General features: G+C 44.1%; 1 protein-coding gene across 2 annotated transcripts; it reads left to right on the plus strand.

Moving 5' to 3' along the window:
• The first annotated feature begins 3,600 nt into the window (after positions 1-3,600).
• LOC134334719 (interleukin-1 receptor accessory protein) lies at positions 3,601-17,035 on the plus strand. 2 transcript variants are annotated; one of them, XM_063017153.1, is made up of 11 exons: positions 3,601-3,692; positions 8,034-8,110; positions 11,477-11,771; positions 12,533-12,707; positions 12,792-12,960; positions 14,029-14,097; positions 14,330-14,462; positions 14,910-15,058; positions 15,461-15,604; positions 15,991-16,134; positions 16,223-17,035. In XM_063017153.1, exons 1-11 carry the CDS (start codon positions 3,637-3,639, stop codon positions 16,675-16,677), a joined length of 1,866 nt encoding a protein of 621 aa, XP_062873223.1. In that variant the 5' UTR covers positions 3,601-3,636; the 3' UTR covers positions 16,678-17,035. The 2 variants fall into 2 exon arrangements, with proteins under 2 accessions (XP_062873223.1, XP_062873224.1); XM_063017154.1 differs by lacking the exon at positions 8,034-8,110 and having other exon boundaries at positions 3,656-3,692.
• Positions 17,036-17,274: the final 239 nt, after the last annotated feature.

Here is a 17,274-nt window from a genome sequence, read left to right on the forward strand (position 1 = left end):
AATTGAAAAATGCAGATGTTTAATGTACAAACAGTGTGTGAACAATGCAGTGTGTGCACACAAGGCTAACCATCAGGACAGCCAGATCATTTACATTAAATTAATAAATCCAAATCAGTGTATCAATGTTTGATTCTCTGCACGCACACACACACATAAACCAGACGTCGTCGCATCAGGATTTCGCCTCATAGGGGATCCCCGGCTATTTCTAAGCCAGCTGTGAAATCGAATTGTTGTAGCGGATCTTGGATCTGTCCCATCAACTCCATCGCGTGGGATGTGACTTAAACAGCTCTAGCAGGAGCCGACCAGAAAGCATTCTTCAATTTGCTTTAATTAGTCCAAGGCCCTTATGAATTACCAATCTCTTTGTCCTGTCATAAAAAATAAATTCCAAACACCCCTGCTGCACTTGATACACTCATCCCAGAACAACACATTGCAATATTATTACCAGAAAGTGTCCTTCAATTTGCTTCTCTTAATCTGTAAGATCAGAGGGTCTAGTCCAAGGCACTTATGAATTACCAATCTCTTTGTCCTGTCATTAACAGTACAGTGCTGTGAAAAAGGAATTGCCCCTTCATAATTTCTTCTATATTTTGCATATTTGCATATACATCAAACTATTATACTAATATTAAGCAGTCAAAGATGCTGCTTAGCACTATTTATCCCTGTGTAAACTAAATTCAGCAGTTAACCAAATTCAGTTGACATTTTGGTTCACTTTACTAGCCACACCCAGACATGATCACTGCCAGACCTGTTCAATTAAAACATTACTTAAAATAGCAGGCTAGAAGATCTCAAAAAGCAGCACAGGATGCCACATTTTACTGAGGTTCCAATACTGATTTAAACTTTTGGAGAAGGTTATAAAGCCACTGCTAAGCGTCTGGGACCCACTATCCACAAATAGAGAAAACTTGGAACAGCGGTGAACCCTCCTAGAGGGTGATGAAGTGCTTTGATGAAGTGCTTTGAAAAACTGGTTCTGAAGCACATACAGTCTTCACTCCCGCCCACCCTGGACCAACATCAGTTTGCCTACAAAGGCAACAGGTCAACAGAAGACGCCATCAACACTGCTCTCCACGTGGCACTGACTCACCTGGAACATCAGGGAACATATGTGAGGATGCTGTTCGTGGATTTCAGCTCTGCGTTTAATACAGTTATTCCCAGCAGACTGGTATCCAAGCTGCTAAACCTGGGTGTCAGCCAGCACACATGCAGGTGGATTGAGGACTTTTTAACAAACCGCCCACAGTCTGTTAGGATGGGGGCCCATCTCTCCCCTGTTCTGACACTGAGTACTGGAGTTCCACAGGGCTGTGTGCTGAGCCCTCTTCTTTACTCCCTCTACACCCATGACTGTACACCAACCCACAGCACAAACTCAATCATCAAGTTTGCAGATGACACCACTGTAATTGGATTAATACAGAATGGAGATGAGTCTGCCTACAGGGAAGAAGTCCTCAAACTGTTTGAATGGTGCTCCATTAACAACCTGGCACTCAACACCTCTAAAACAAAAGAAATGGTCATCAGCTTCAGGAGACAGAGAGAGGAACCTACACCCTTAGACATCGGAGGAAACACAGTAGAGAGAGTGTCTAATTTCAAATTCCTAGGCACACACATCTCCCAGGACCTCACATGGACCACCAACACCACCTCTCTAGTGAAAAAAGCACAGAAGCGGCTCTACTTTTTAAGGACACTAAGAAAGGCCAACCTGTCCAAGCAGCTACTGGTGTCCTTCTATCGCAGCACGGTGGAAAGCATACTCACCCATGGCATTCTGGTGTGGTATGCCAGCTGCTCTGAGGCTGACAAGAAGGCTCTTCAGAGGGTAATCAAATCAGCTCAGAGAACCATCAACACTGAGCTGCCTTCACTAGAGAACATTTACAAAACCCGATGCCTGCGTCGGGCCACAAACATCATAAAGGACTCATTTCACCCTTGTTGCAACCTGTTCTCCTTGTTGCCCTCTGGTAGGCGCTATGGGAGTATCAAGGCCCGTACTTCCAGACTCCTGAAAAGCTTTTACCCCTCCGCCATAAAAACACTAAACTATCAAACTTTACATCCTAGGAAATAATGTGCAATTTATAGAGACCGTGCAATAACCTTCTTCTTCTTTTCTTTTCTGGAAAGTTCTTAAAACCACACGTTTATTTCTGTATCTAGATGTGTATATGTTTATTTTGTAAATACATGTGTATATATATGTCTGTGTGTACATACATGTACCGTCAAGGAGATGCTCAAAAAATTTCGTTGTGCACTGTGCAATGACAATAAAGGCATTCTATTCTATTCTATTCTATTCTATTCTATTCTAGAGGAAACTGTCCTTCCAAAATTCAACATTTTAGCTCCTTTTGCAATTGCAAGTTAAAATCAACGTTTGTTTAAAAGAATTTTAAAAATCGACCAACATTTCGACAATTGACTGAGTTATAGGCAAAGGTAAAATGGTCGCATTTTGAGTCAAAGTGAGTTACTTTATTACTGCTGACAGTGTGGGCATGTTGATATGTCATCACATGTCTAGAAGTCCCATTTTGACTTATTGTAGTTTTTACAGATGCAGTTGTTTACATCTGCAACGTGGGGCGGCACGGTGGCTCAGTGGGTAGCACTGTCGCCTCACAGCAAGAAGAAGATATACTTCATTTGTCATATATACATATACAGGTGTACAGTACAATGAAATTCTTTCTTCGCATATCCCAGCTTGTTTGGAAGCTGTGGTCAGAGCGCAGGGTCAGCCATCGTACGGCGCCTCTGGAGCAGAGAGGGTTAAGGGCCTTGCTCAAGGACCCAACAGTGGCTGCATAGCAGAGCCTGGATTTAAACCGCTAATCTTCCGGTTGATAGTCCAATGCTCTACCCACTAGGCCACCACTGTCCCCCTGGGTTCAAGGTCCTGGGTTCAATCCCCAGGTGGGGCGGCCCGGGTCCTTTCTGTGTGGAGTTTGCATGTTCTCCCCGTGTCCGCATGGGTTTCATCCCACAGTCCAAAGACATGCAAATGAGGTGAATTGGAGACACTAAATTGTCCATGACTGTGTTCCATATAACCTTGTGTAATGAGTAACTACCGTTTCCAGTCATTAATGTAACTAAAGTGTAAAACATGACGTTAATAAAACATCTACAGTGTGAGTTGTTGGTGTTAAGCTTTAGTGGGGCCCATGATGGGTCTTTTTCACTGTAAGGTTTAGTCAAATAGTGAAACATTCAGCGAGTTTTTGTGTAGCTTGACTTTGACAGGCTTAAAGCTTGTTTTCTTTAAAACATTTGTGCTCTTTGTCTGGTCTTCCTAAGCAAGAACTAACTAGATGTTCGTATTTATTTTGTAATTTGTCCCCGTCGAGGTATATGGCTAACGGTAACTGACTACCTGAAACTACACATCCCACAGTCCTCTGCGCTCAGCTTGCCTGCGTCACGCAGGCAAGCTGAAGCGCAGGGGACTGTGGGATGTGTAGTTTCAGTCAGTGCGGGGTTTTCCACGGGAGGAGCTTGACCGCACGTCGGATTTCACAACGTTTCCGTTCATCCAGAGTTGAGCAGAGGAGAGCTGAGCTGAAGCCCTTCTGAAGACGTTCAGAAATGCGAACCAGAACCGAATCGGTACCTCCGAGGAGCCGAATGAACTGTGCTGTCAGGTAAGAGTCTCAAACTCCGAGAGCTGCGTGTGTGTGTGTGTAAACTTCAGGTTTATGAACTATCATCTAATGTACATGATTTATATGAGTCCTAATGAATCCTAATTCTACAGAACAAGACAAGTTATACACCTTATATTTATATACATTCATATACATTAGGACCACTTGTCCAAAAATGTGCATGGTAATGCCTATTGCGTAACAGTTGTTCATGTCATGGTCAGTGACTTGTCAGATGTTGGGCTGATGGTATGAACTCAAGAATTATATATATCATTAAGCATTGAGTGACATTGATAAGGACCGGATTGTTAGGACCAGGCGACTGGGTTAAAACAGAAGGGGTGCTTACAGGCAGTGGTCCGAGGAGGGACAAGCAACAAACCACTGACAGGTTGTTGGCCAGCCAAGATTTAACAACACACATGGCATCAGTGCCCAAGCGTACACCTGCCCACCATCTGAAATACCTACAATCGACACACACTCATCAGAAAGGACATCTAAGTGATGGAGGAAGGTGGACTGGTCGGATGAATCCTCTTCTCTTTAACATCATGCGGACAGCCTGGCACCAGGACGATCCACCTTTCAACAAACAAGCTGGTAATGTCCAGAGTGTTATGGAGCTCTCATTGGTCGTACCAATAGCCGTACCTGCTTTGTCACGTAAACGTCCGTATGCATAAAATCGTACATACACGGGTAAAAAGCTTCAGGTAATGTTCACGTCAGACCTCAGAATAGTGAAAAAAAGGGCATCTGATACACCTTTTCCACCGACGCGGAACGGTTCCGGTTCTGGTTCGCGAACTTGATTTTGAACCGGTTCCACGTGTTTTCACCAAAAAAAAAAAAGAGGTTCCAGACAGCGAACTAGCGTTCTAATCTGGCACCACAGAATACTTCGTTTTTCAGCGCGAACCATGACGTCATCTGTGGGCGTGTCAAAGTGACCCGGACAGAACGAACACCGCTTAACGTGAAAAATCAAGCGTAACGTGGCTTGTTGTACTAAAACAACGACCGATGAATTTGGGTAGTACAGAGCACTTATAACCAGTAATAACGGTGAGAAATGTAGTGTTTTTATGTCGTGCTTTTAGTACATTCATCCACATTACGCTTTATATTTTACGTGAAGCTTGGCTGCAACAACTGGCTGGTCTTTCAATGTCAGAAACTGATTTTTACATTTACATATTGACAGTACAGTACTATGACAGTATATTGTCTAAGCAATTAAAGGTTAATGGTTTTGCTTAAGGCAGCATTGGGGCTTGAACCAGCGACCTTTCGATTACCAGTCCAGTTCCTTAACCATTAGGCTACAAGTAGTGGTTAAGGAGCTGGACTAGTAAGAGTTCACACAAAGACATTTACATTTTTATACCCTGGTATGAAAATGAAAATGAATCCCATCAGTGGTGGAATGAAATGGAACCTGTTGTGATCTTTGGAATGGTTGTAAAAAGTGGTCACTCACCGCCTCACACTCGGATCACGTTTTTCCCATTTCTGATGTTTAATGTGACGCTCCTTCCCCGAGTCTTCACGCTTTTATGGGTTTTGCTTCTGCAGCGTGACTGGACTGACTGATTGGCTAATTACCATGTCTGTGGGGACTTTTGCATATTTTTCCTGCGTCCATATCAGTTTTCTTTGGGTATTCTCCCCCCCCCCCCTCCCAATGTGTATTAGACACACTGATTTATCATTCACAGCCCAGACATTAAAAAGTACGTGAACCCTCGCGTCGTAGACGTGTGCGTAACGTGTCTGATCCGACAGCAATCTGTTTTAATGGTTACGAGGATTTATAACACATGCTGCCACTGCAAGTGTGTGGGAGGGCGTCCTCCCTCCTCTTACCCCCCTTCTCCCTTCTATTTTCCATCTGATTGGCTGGCTATTAGGGGCTTTAAGACCAGCCCGATGTACAGGCCGTACACACCTTGTGTCTCCCTCTTTTCCATCCTGTTCGTCCACCGTGCAGCACCGCTCATAGGTAGGAAACGCTCTCGTTCTGTCTATAAATCTAGTGTCAGGAGGTGTGTTTGGGGGAGTGTTTATTACATTTAGTGCTACCACTATTTTTAGTAGTGTTAGTAGGGTTTTCTTACAGGTCTGAAGTATCTTTTGTGTGTAAGGATGGATATAGCAGTCGGGGCTATTAAGGTTTATTTACTGATATTTTAGATCTGATTAATATTAACCTGATGTAACCAGAAGTGCCTGACTACTCAGACCCGATCGATAAATAAAATGCTGGGACAAAATACATAGGATGAAATATACGTGGATGGATGGAGGGAGGCAAACAAGGTATAAACTGTGTGGGGACTCTGATGACCACGCTTATAATTCAGAACTGTATAATGATTTATAACTGTGTGCACACACACACACATACATTTAAGAAACAAAGTTGTCCAACACCTATATTACCTTAGCTGAGTGCACCACCTTAAACAGCAAAGACTGCAACAAAAAATTTTCTATGACAAAATGCCAGTGTTTTGGGCATGAACGTCTCTTCTCAGGTCTCACTACAGCATCTCAATTGAGTTTAAGTCTGTACCATGACTAGACCCCTCCAAAACCTCACCTTCCTTTCTTTTTTGACCTTCCATTTGATCGGATCGGGGCGGCACGGTGGCTCGGTGGGTAGCACTGTCGCCTCACAGCATGAAGGTCCTGGGTTTGATCCCCGGGTGGGCTGATCTTGGTCCTTTCTGTGTGGAGTTTGCATGTTCTCCCTGTGTCTAAGTGGGTTTCCTCCCACAGTCCAAAGAAGTGCAGTCAGGTTAATTGGAGACACTGAATTGCCCTATAGGTGAATGGGTGTGTGTGTGTGTGTATATGTGTCTGCCCTGCGTTGGACTGGCGCCCTGTCCAGGGTGTTACTGTGTGCCTTGCACCCATTGAAAATCTGGGATAGGCGCCAGCACACCCCCACCGCCCGGAGTGGCTGTTCTTCCACCACAGTCATGTTTAAATGTCTGTTTTTTTTACAACATGCTGTCCAGATCGTTCAAATTTGGACTGGTCTTCCTGTAGAACATTTATTATACCTTAAAGGTTTGGAGATGATCCATCACATCCAGTGAAAGAACTTCAACGTTTATGCATGAGAGCAGACTAGATGCTGAAGGTTATTCATCTTATTCATTTTAATCAGGGTCTGACGCCACCCGTAAACACTCGGGTCCCGGTCCTCGAGATATTTTCGGCCCTGCTTAGACTCTGGCCCCCAGCAGCTATCTGTGCAGGAAATTGTGTGTTTGTGTGTAACCACCAGCTCATCGATCATCCTACCTTATCCAATTAATCTCTCTTTGTGTGTGTATGTGTGTGTGTGTTTGGTGTGTGTGTGTGTGTGTGTGTGGGGGGGTGCTTTTTAACCGAATCAATGAATAGTACTTGTAGTGTTAGTGTAATAAGCATAATTAGTATTCCAGTTCTCCCATGATGCATTGCAGTGAAAGTGAAGTACACCGGTCTGGTGGCTTTATCTACTGTGTGTGTGTGTGTGTGTGTGTGTGTGTGTGTGTGTGTGTGTGTCACTTAGCGTAATCTAATTTTCCTGAATAAACCTCCATTAGGAAAAGTGTGTGTGTGTGTGTGTGTGTGTGTGTAAAAACTTCAAGCTCGGCATTTTTACTGCTCCCCCCCCAGGACGCTCATTCCTCCGTCTGTTCACGATCCCAATTCATCCCATCCACCTTCTGTGTCCTCACTGCCCTTACCAGCTCATTTCCTACATCCTTCCATTCCATCTATTCCTATTATTGATACCACTGTTTTTTTTTAATTTAATTGTGGTTAATACTTGCACTGTTTTTTTTAAATGTATATATTTTTTCATGCCAATAAAGCTACGTTTGAGTTTGAGTTTAATTCCACTCCTTTTGTCGCTCACACATCATGTCGGCGCCCTTTAATGCATCTGAAGTCGCTTCATTTTCGTCTTTACTTTAACCTCACACCCCAATATTCATATTTCCTCACTTCCCCTTCATCCTCACACCCTTCATCACACCCATTCCTACTCCTCTATCCCTCCATGCTCATTCCTACCATCTACACTGTGTGTGTGTGTGTGTGTAGACATTTTAGGCTTAGTGATGGATGTTTCTGTGTTAATACTGTGGGTGCATCGCTCTTGTCCCTTCATTGGATCCTCCATTACTGTCTGTCAATTACACACACACACACACACACACACACACACACACACACGCGGCCCTATCTCTCACCCATATTAAATCATCCCCCCTCGCTCTTTAAACCTCGCTGCTCTAAAGCCGATACCCACTCTTTTCTCCCTCTCTTCAGAATGCTGATCCTCTTCCTTCGCATGATGTGGGCAGTTCGTTCCACCCCGCTAGATACCTCACCCGCCACCCAGTTAGGTAAGAGCTCTGTTCAGAGCTGGTTTTCATTTCGGGACTCAATCGTCCCTTCACTTACTGTTAGGGGATTAGTTGTGCTGAAAGGGGTTTGGTCAGGTTTTATTCCCACACCAATGTACACCGCTGTGATTCCGAGCTGGTGGTCATAGGGTGTTATGTAATTTATTTCATGCATTTACCACCAATATTTTTAAAATCCAAGCATCACAACCTGATCTGTTTACAAAGTGCAAGTCAGTAATATGCTAGTGTATGAAACTATAATGTTTTGGGCCTTCAAAGTGCGACTGTCACCTCAGGTGCTTCACCTTTGCTTTATGCCTTGTTCACACTACACTTCGCTCACCGACTGGTCTAGATTTGCAACTCGGCGTTCGCTCGGTGATCGAAACTCAGCTCTCAATCGCTTTGTGTGAACTATTAACAACTCGATTCAAGCAACTGAACAAAGATATCTAGCCTGTCAAATATCTGGATCTGAGTTGCCCGAAAGGCAATGAGTGCTATATCAAACAGCCAATGAGAACGCAATACAGTGTGAGGGGAAACGCAGGGGAGGAGTGTAAAAAAGTGGGACAGGGGCGTAATATAGTTTATATCAGAATACATCAGCACACAGTTATACAGTATTTCTGACCTTATCGTTCTCTACAAAACGTAACACCCACGCTGCATTGCAGAAAATATTTATTAACCTCCAACTCACTATAGAGCAATCCCTGCTGTTCATCAGCGCACAAACTTTGATCGCTCGTTACTTGTTGACGTGTGTTTTTGGACGTGGTATCATTAAACCCCTCGTCACTTCTCACATTTGTTTCAGTGACAAAACGTAGTTTGGGAGACCAGATAAGCTCGCCTGCGATTCCATTTGGTGATAGATGGTGTAGTGTGAAACCCCCTATCACCACCGATCAGTCGTGTAGTGTGAAATACACACCGACTTTAAAGACTCCCGATTACAAGAGATCCAGTCTCCTAAACTACGGTTAGTCACAAAAACAAACGTGAGAAGTGACGAGGGGTTTAATGATACCACGTCCAAAAATACACGTCAACAAGTAGCGAGTGATCAAAGTTTGTGAGCTGATGCGCAGCGTAAAATCAAGGAGAAAAAATAAATAAATCTGAGTGGATTCAAATAAGTGGCAGAAATGACACAGTGAAACGTTATTGCTCCGACACCTCTACCTGCCTAGAATGCGATTTTTTTGAGTATCACCGTGTCGGGAAAACTTTAGGAAAGCCGAAAGCGCCGTCGTTCCTAACACGAACACAAGATTATTCGTTGCAGTCTTTGTTCTGTTTCATAGGTGTGCTGATTAATCACCGCTGGCTCTTCAGGTAAAGCTATCATGTGTGGCACTATGTAGTAAACAGGACGTGGTTTAGGACAGGATGTGATGTGTGGTACGGCACTGCGGTTTATTCACCCAGAAACTCTGGTAATTGAAGTAAATGGAGCAAACCAAGTAGCGTGTGTGTGTGTGTGCGTGTGTGCGTGTGTGTTAATACAGACCGGGTTATACTGTATCGTCAGGCTTGATGCGGCATTGTAAATCAGATTTATACGCAGTGTGATCCAGCAGGCGGTAAGTGTACAGGCCGCATTAGCATAAAGCAAAATGCCTTTAATTGACCTGATTTTTATATCTGATTGTGTCAGAATGCACATTTTACACACACTCGCCGGCCACTTTATTAGGTACACTTATCAGGTCTGTATATGTACATTCATTGATTACTTTATAACCTACATCTACCATACAGATGAACATTGTGGGTATACAGCTACTGACTGTAGACTGTAGATATATTGCTGTGTATAATTTGCCCCCTCCCCCCCCACCCACCGACTGTTCTGGGATGAGTGTATCCGGTATAAACTGCTGATACCCCTGATAAACCTGATACACTCATACCGCATACTCAGAACCACACACACTACCATGTTATTACCATGTTTTAGTCATTGTTACCCCTGCTATGGCACAAGTACTCCCCCATACCATGAAACATCCGGGCATTTGACTGTGATGCTGCTAACAATCCACTCTGACCCTTAGGTGGGTCACAAGCCAAAAAATGGGTCGCAGAAAAAAATAATAATAATGAAATAAACGAATTTTAACAGGCACATAAACACGAAACGAACTTGAGGTTAAAATCCTAAATAAAACTGCTCAGGTGGCACAGCGGTAAAACACACGCTGTTCACCAGAGCTGAGATCTCGAATACATCGTATCGAATCTCAGCTCTGCCTTGCCGGCTGAGGCTGAGTGGCTACATGAACAACGATTGGCCTGTTGTTCAGATAGGGGCGGGACTAAGCCGGATGGGGTCTCTCTCTCAGACTAGTGCGATTACGACCTCTGCTGGCTGGTTGGTGGCGCCTGCACGGAGATGGGGAAGGAGTGCGGTAGAGGGTGTGGCCTTCCGTACACAGCGCTGTCCTGCACTGCACTCAAGTGTAGGTGATAAGATGTTCGATTGCTGTGCACGTGTCGGAGGGGGCGTGGAGCAGCCTCGTCCTCCTCAATCAGGAGCAGGGACCAGCATTAGTGAGAGGATGATTGACGGGCAGAAATTGGATGCGCTAAAAAAGTGGGAGAAAAAGGGGTAAAATACAAAATAAATAAATATATATAAAAATAGAAAATCCTAATAAGGCATGTTTAGGATTACCTGTTTAAAATTTTCAATCTTCCTAGTGTTATATTTTGCTTTTGTTTACCTTTGTACATTATATAAATATAATTAAGGTAATAAGTCATAGAAAATATTAAATGTTTTTTGTCTGTTTTCATTTAACTCACGTGCTGTCTCAACATTTTCTGGAATTCTCCCTCACTCTTCCCCTCTCCCTCTCTCTTCTGCTCTCTCTCGCTCCTTTTCTGTGGATCTGTTAAAGCTATGAAGATGAAGAGTTATTAAAATGTTTATGCGGCTATAATTGACTCGGACTTCATTAGGTTTAACTGTATATCATATATTTTATAGCTCAGTTAGTGAATATTGATTAGGAGCAGGTGTGTGTGTGTGTGTGTGTGTGTGCGTGCGTGTGAATTAATGTCAGAGTCAGGGATAAAAGTGTGTTATTGATTTTCTGTTGGTTATCGCTCAGACTGAACCCTCTGTTCCCATTGGTCATCACCCACAGCCTGCTCAGGTGTGAGTCTTCACCTAAATCAGGATTCAGTAGAATTGTATTTGAATGGTAAATAAACCTGTTATAAAGCGATTCAGTTTGTAAAACCTCCCTGACATCCCAGCACAGGGAGGGAGGAAAGGTTGGAGGGTGTGAATGTGACCGGGATAAAGTGGTGGATATAAAACGAATAAATGATGTTTGTGTTTGTTTTCAGACCCTCACTGTGTTGACTGGGGCGTGCACGTGAAGGAAACGGTGCGAGTGTACGAGGGCGAGGCGGGGAGAATACACTGCCCTCTCTTCTCACACCCGAAGCTCTATAACTACTCTCAGATCCAGAGCTCTGGACACATGCTCTTTTGGTATCGACACACACGCTCACACACGTCTGACCACGAGCCGGAGGAGCCGGTTGACCTGAGCCTGCGCACGGTTCTCAAATACAGAGGTGCGCTGTGGATCCAGCTAGCCAGCATGCAGGACAGCGGAATGTACATCTGCATGTTGAGGTACGTTCACGCCGGATATAAAGACAGTGAGGGCGCGTTCACATGAGAAGCGACAAAACGGCTTTTGTTTTCACTTTTTGTTTGCCGCTGACCTTTTCAAAGCTCCTCCGATGAGACGAACTGTTTGATATGATGCAGTAAAAGCTGCTCAGGCCATACAAACAACGCTTAACGTGAACAAAGCTTAATGTGACTTCTTGTACTAGAACTACGAGCAAGGAGTTTAATTAGTAGAGAACTTATGAGCGGTAATAATGAAGAGAAGTTTAGTGCTGCTGTCTAATTTTTTTTGTACATTAAACCACGTTAAGCTTTATTTTTAACGATAAGCATTTTAGACTTTGGGAAAAGCTGATTCTCACAATTTCTCAAAACCCTGAGCTATAACACAAGTTTAAAAGTGAAACAGTGAGGAAAATGCAGCTTAATATAGATACAGATACATGTAGATACCTTTCAGGTCGGCTTCGCATACGGAGGGCCACACCCCGGTCTCTGCGCTCATCTACTTTCTGTACAGGCAACCAAGGTCCTTAAACAGTGTTGATTACCCCTCACCTTGGTCAGGTCTTTCCCATCCAGCAGACTGGAAGCCAGTTTTGTCTGCTGCAGGCATTGTCCAGTTGTGTCTGCTAGGGGGTGCCCAGAATCTCTGCGGATTATTCCACTGCGCCACACCTACCATAACTTTAGAAAATGCTCAGGTAGTTCATATACCACTAACCTCTGTAGTAATTGTGTATGTGTGTGTGTGTGTGTAGGAACATGACGTCGTGTGTGAAGATCAGCGTGAGGTTGGAGGTGTTCCCCCCCAACAGTCTGTGCAACGACACCCTGCAACACAAGATCTCCGTCCCCATCCAGAGCAACTACACACTCCGCTGTCCCAACCTGCAGCACCTACCCAGCAACACTTACAATGTCACCTGGTACTACGTGAGTGAGTGAGTGTGTGTGTTTGAGTGGGGTCTCTGTTATGAATCATGAGAGAATCTTACACGTGTGTGTGTGTGTTTATAGGAATGTAGGAGCAACATTATTAACAGCTATATGATGGAAGTGCATGGCGATGAGGTGGTGATCTATCAGATGCTGACCATGTACGCCGGCTTGTACACGTGCGTCGTCCACTACCAGAGCAACGGACACACGTTCCACTACTCGCACGGCATCAACGTCAAAGCCGTGTGTATGACACACACTCACACACACACACACACACACACGAGAATAACACAACAATGCACAGTGAAATTTGTTAAATTGTAATAAGCTGCGAAGAAGTTTGGAAACAGTAGCTCAGAGGTTAAGGTACTAGACTAGTGATCAGAAGGTTGCTGGTTTAATCCCTAATATTGTCAAACTACCACTGTTGTGATTTTAAACAAGGCTCTTAACCCTCAGCTGTTTGCATTGTATACATTCATAACTGTGAGTCGCTTTGGATAAAAGTGTAAATTTAATATGGTTAAGGCTACGCTTACAACACCCAGCGCTCTCAGACACGAGGCTCTGGATCTAAAGCTTTCTGCTTTCAATTACACGCACAGTTCACTTGCATTCTGTGTGAAAACCCCGGGTGTTATTTATGCAACCGGCGTACGAGCCCAAAGGGACCGTTTACGTGACGTGCTCAGCTCCTTAAGCGAATGCAAATAAGAAAGGAGCCTTTAAATGCACAAAACAATCAGATAGTGCAAAGAATCTGATAATAATCATCTTATCTGTTCGAGAGAATCTGATTTCAGAATCTCGAGCTACTTACCTTATCCAGCATCCCAAATCACAGAGTGGCATACTTTTAAATCTCCAGTTTCCAAATAGGCACCTTTGAACCCGACGTGGACAAAGAACATGGCAGTGTCAAGCTTGCTTGCTAGTGGACAGTGTGTCGTGTATTGGTGCCTCTTGAATTCCGTCTCACAATTCTGAATTTGGGTTTTGTTTCCAATCTTACCAAGAGACCACTGTTCCACCTACCTCGCAATAGATGCGGTCAAACTAGCCCTGTTTGTATGGGCGCAGAAAAGTCCAGCTGTGGTCATTAATTAAGTTGCTGTGTGTATTTTTTGACCCTGAGATTTTTAGAAAGCCCTGTGGAAGGTTCTGTGAACTGGGGTTGCAGATATCATTACAATACCGAGACCTGTATGTCATTTACTTGTCAAACTTTGACTACAACTGAACATAATGCTTTTAAACACTTGTAACATTGGTATTGTAGTTCATTTGTGTGTGTGTGTGTGTGTGTGTGTAGCCAGTAAAGGACCCAAACAGCCTAAGATTCTGAATCCTGCAGTTGGTGAGACCAACACAGTCACAGTTGGTGAGTTTAGTTTTACACTAAGTTTTCTGATGGAAGAAAGTCTTGCATACTGTATTTAACATATGAATGTGTTCTGTAGACAGTCTCTACCATACCGATAGACCTCAGAGACAGGCTGTTTAATTGTCGACAGATTTTAAAACGCTAATAAGAGATTAAATGTTAAATTCGGTCCGTGTGGTGATGCAAAGTGTGACGTGTGAAGTGATGTGTTTCCATGGCAACTCTGCAGGCAAGAAGGCAGATTTTGTCTGTCGGGCCTTTCTGCCGTACCTCGACGACGAGCAAGGACAAGTGTGGTGGAGCATCAACAACAAGACGCTGGAGGAGCTGTCCGACTCCCGATACACCTCACCTGCATTTAGGTGCGCACACACTCACACACACCCGAGCACCTCTTAACTTGTGTTTGTTTTTACATATACTTACGTATACCTACAGTGCATATATCCACCTCATATTTACATGCAATGCTTAATTTTGAAATGAAAGAAGCTTGGCACAGCCCTCAATCTTTCTAGATCTGTTCGTTGAGCCAAACTGGGCATCATGGCATAAAGAACACAGCAGTCAGGCATGTCCAAGCATTAAAAATCTATTTAAAATCACACACTTCACCTCACTTGACTTTGGACTGTGGGAGGAAACCGGAGCTCCCGGAGGAAACCCCTGCAGACATGGGGAGAACATGCAAACTCCACACAGAAAGGACTCAGACCGCTGCACCTGGCAGTGCTACCCACCAAGCCACCGTGCCACCCTGTAAATGTGTGTGTGTGCAACCAGTATATAAAATCTTGCTTTGTGTGCAGGGTGCTGTTGAATTATCACGATGATCTTACCGTGGAGAGAGTTCTGAATGTGTCTCAGTTTAACGCAGACGATCTGAGCAAAGAGTTTCGCTGCTACGTCCACAACAGCCAGGGGATCGCCAGCAGAGCCATCACACTGACGGAGGAGGGTAAACGAACTCATGCATGTAGTGGCCTTGTGGCAAACAGCAAGTAAAATACATCAGTTATCATTTATGCCAAACAGGGGAGGGGTGTGAATGCTTAGCTTTAATAAACAAGGTCAGGGTGGGGTGGGACAAAATAATAGCAACATGTAACAATACAGTATATGAGGATTGACGGGTTTGGTGTGACCTGCACATAGACCCTGAACTCAACCACATGAATTACAATCTAGGTCTTGTAGTCTAATCTGAGTGTCTGACACCACAAATGCTCTCAAAAAGCTCCTCAATTCTAAGCCTGTTTGGGCAATCAGACATATTTATGACAAGTTAAAAAGTAAAAGTGAAATGAGGTTTTGTTTTTTTTGTGCCACTAACAGTGTGTGTGTGTGTGTGTGTGTGCAGTGTACATTCCCTCTGTAGAGCTTGGCTGTGGACTGGGCGTGACTCTCGCCCTTGCGTTGCTGCTCTTTGTGTTGTATCGTGTTTTTTGGCTGGAGGTGCACCTGCTGTACCGCTCCTGGTTCGGCACGGACGAAAGAGACACAGGTAACACACACACACACACACACACACACACACACATCTTGTGTCTAAGGTGCAGTGGTTTATTATGTTAGCCCACCACTGCTGAGATCAGGGCTTTAATATCAGCTGTGCTATCAGCCATCTGGGTGTCTACACAGACATGATTGGGTTCATCTGAGTGGCAGACATGCAGTGGATTGGCGCCCTTTCTTCCTTGTGCCCAGTGTTTCCCCTGGGAACGCCGCACCCACTGCAGCCCTGACCAGAATAAAGCGCCAATGCCAAATTACCATTACTCTTGGGCCCTATGATTGTGTGCTGGAGCTTCAAGATGCTTTGGATAACCATGATCAGTTCACTTTAGAATATTAATGAAGTGATTTGTTTGATTGTGTGTGTGTGTGCAGATGATAAGGAGTACGATGTGTATATTTCTTACGCTCGCAACACTGAGGAGGAGGAGTTCGTCATGACAACGCTAAGGCACGTGCTGGAGTCGGAGTTCGGGTACACAGTGTGTATATTCGACAGGGACAGCCTACCTGGAGGAAGTAAGTACACACACACACATCCGACACACACACACACTTACACTATATGAACTGAGCGTGTGTATAATATGTGTGTGCATTTGTGTAGCTGTAACCGAGGAGACTTTGCAGTTCGTGAGTCGTAGTCGGCGCTTGCTGGTAATACTCAGTGCATGCAGTGCTTTTCGGGATGGCCAGGCTCTCCTGGAGTTCCGGGCGGGTGTAGCCGCTATGCTTCATGGGGCCAGCGTAAAGCTGGTCCTGATCCAGTTCAAATCGGGTAACAAAGACACGACAAAGCACACGAGTAAAACGCACACGTGTGTGAAAGAGCTGCAGCGGGCTCGCATCGCCCTGGCGGTGGTGCGCTGGGAGGGAGAGAAGTCCACCCCGCTCACGTCTCACTTCTGGAAAAGACTGCGGCTGCAGCTGCCCGTCCGCACATCTGTACACGCGACAACAAATCACACAGAGCACAATCAGACTGCAAAACACACACACAACACCAAACAGCAGAGTCCAGAGACTGCAGAGCTAATGATGGAGACAATACAACACAGCTGACACACACAACCACAAAAGTCTGAGACTTTTGCTTGAAATTCAGTAGCGTCCGATAATCAGATGCCATCAGATCTGGTGCCTTGATGGAATCAGACTCAAGTAAATGTGACCTTTTATTAATAAAAGGGCCTCAAGCCAAGAAAGTGATTATTGAAATTACCTGTGTATTTAAACGGGTATTAGAGAAGTGTGTGTGTGTGTGTGTATTCACGTCTTATTTATTTTACATTTGTTCAAGGTTCTTACTTCAGTACATTTTATGTTATTGTGTTAATAAAATTTTTGTTTTAATATTCAGACTTATGCATTTCATGTGTGTGTGTGTGTGTGTGTGTGTATTTATGTCCTGTTTATGTTACATTTGTTTCTTATTCATTCATGAATTCTGTGATGTCATTTCAGTAAATATTTATGTTTACACATTTGTGTTATTGTTTTAATAAAATCTTTATTTCCATATTCAGTCGACTCATGCATTTCATTTGTTTGTGTGTGTGTGTGTGTGTGTGTGTTGGGGGGTTTGCTGCAAACTCTGGTTCCATCTCACCTCGTAAAACATAAAAATAAAATAAACATGATTTAGCCTATTTTGATTTT

Source organism: Trichomycterus rosablanca, chromosome 20 (assembly GCF_030014385.1).
Source record: "Trichomycterus rosablanca isolate fTriRos1 chromosome 20, fTriRos1.hap1, whole genome shotgun sequence".
NCBI lineage: Eukaryota > Metazoa > Chordata > Actinopteri > Siluriformes > Trichomycteridae > Trichomycterus > Trichomycterus rosablanca.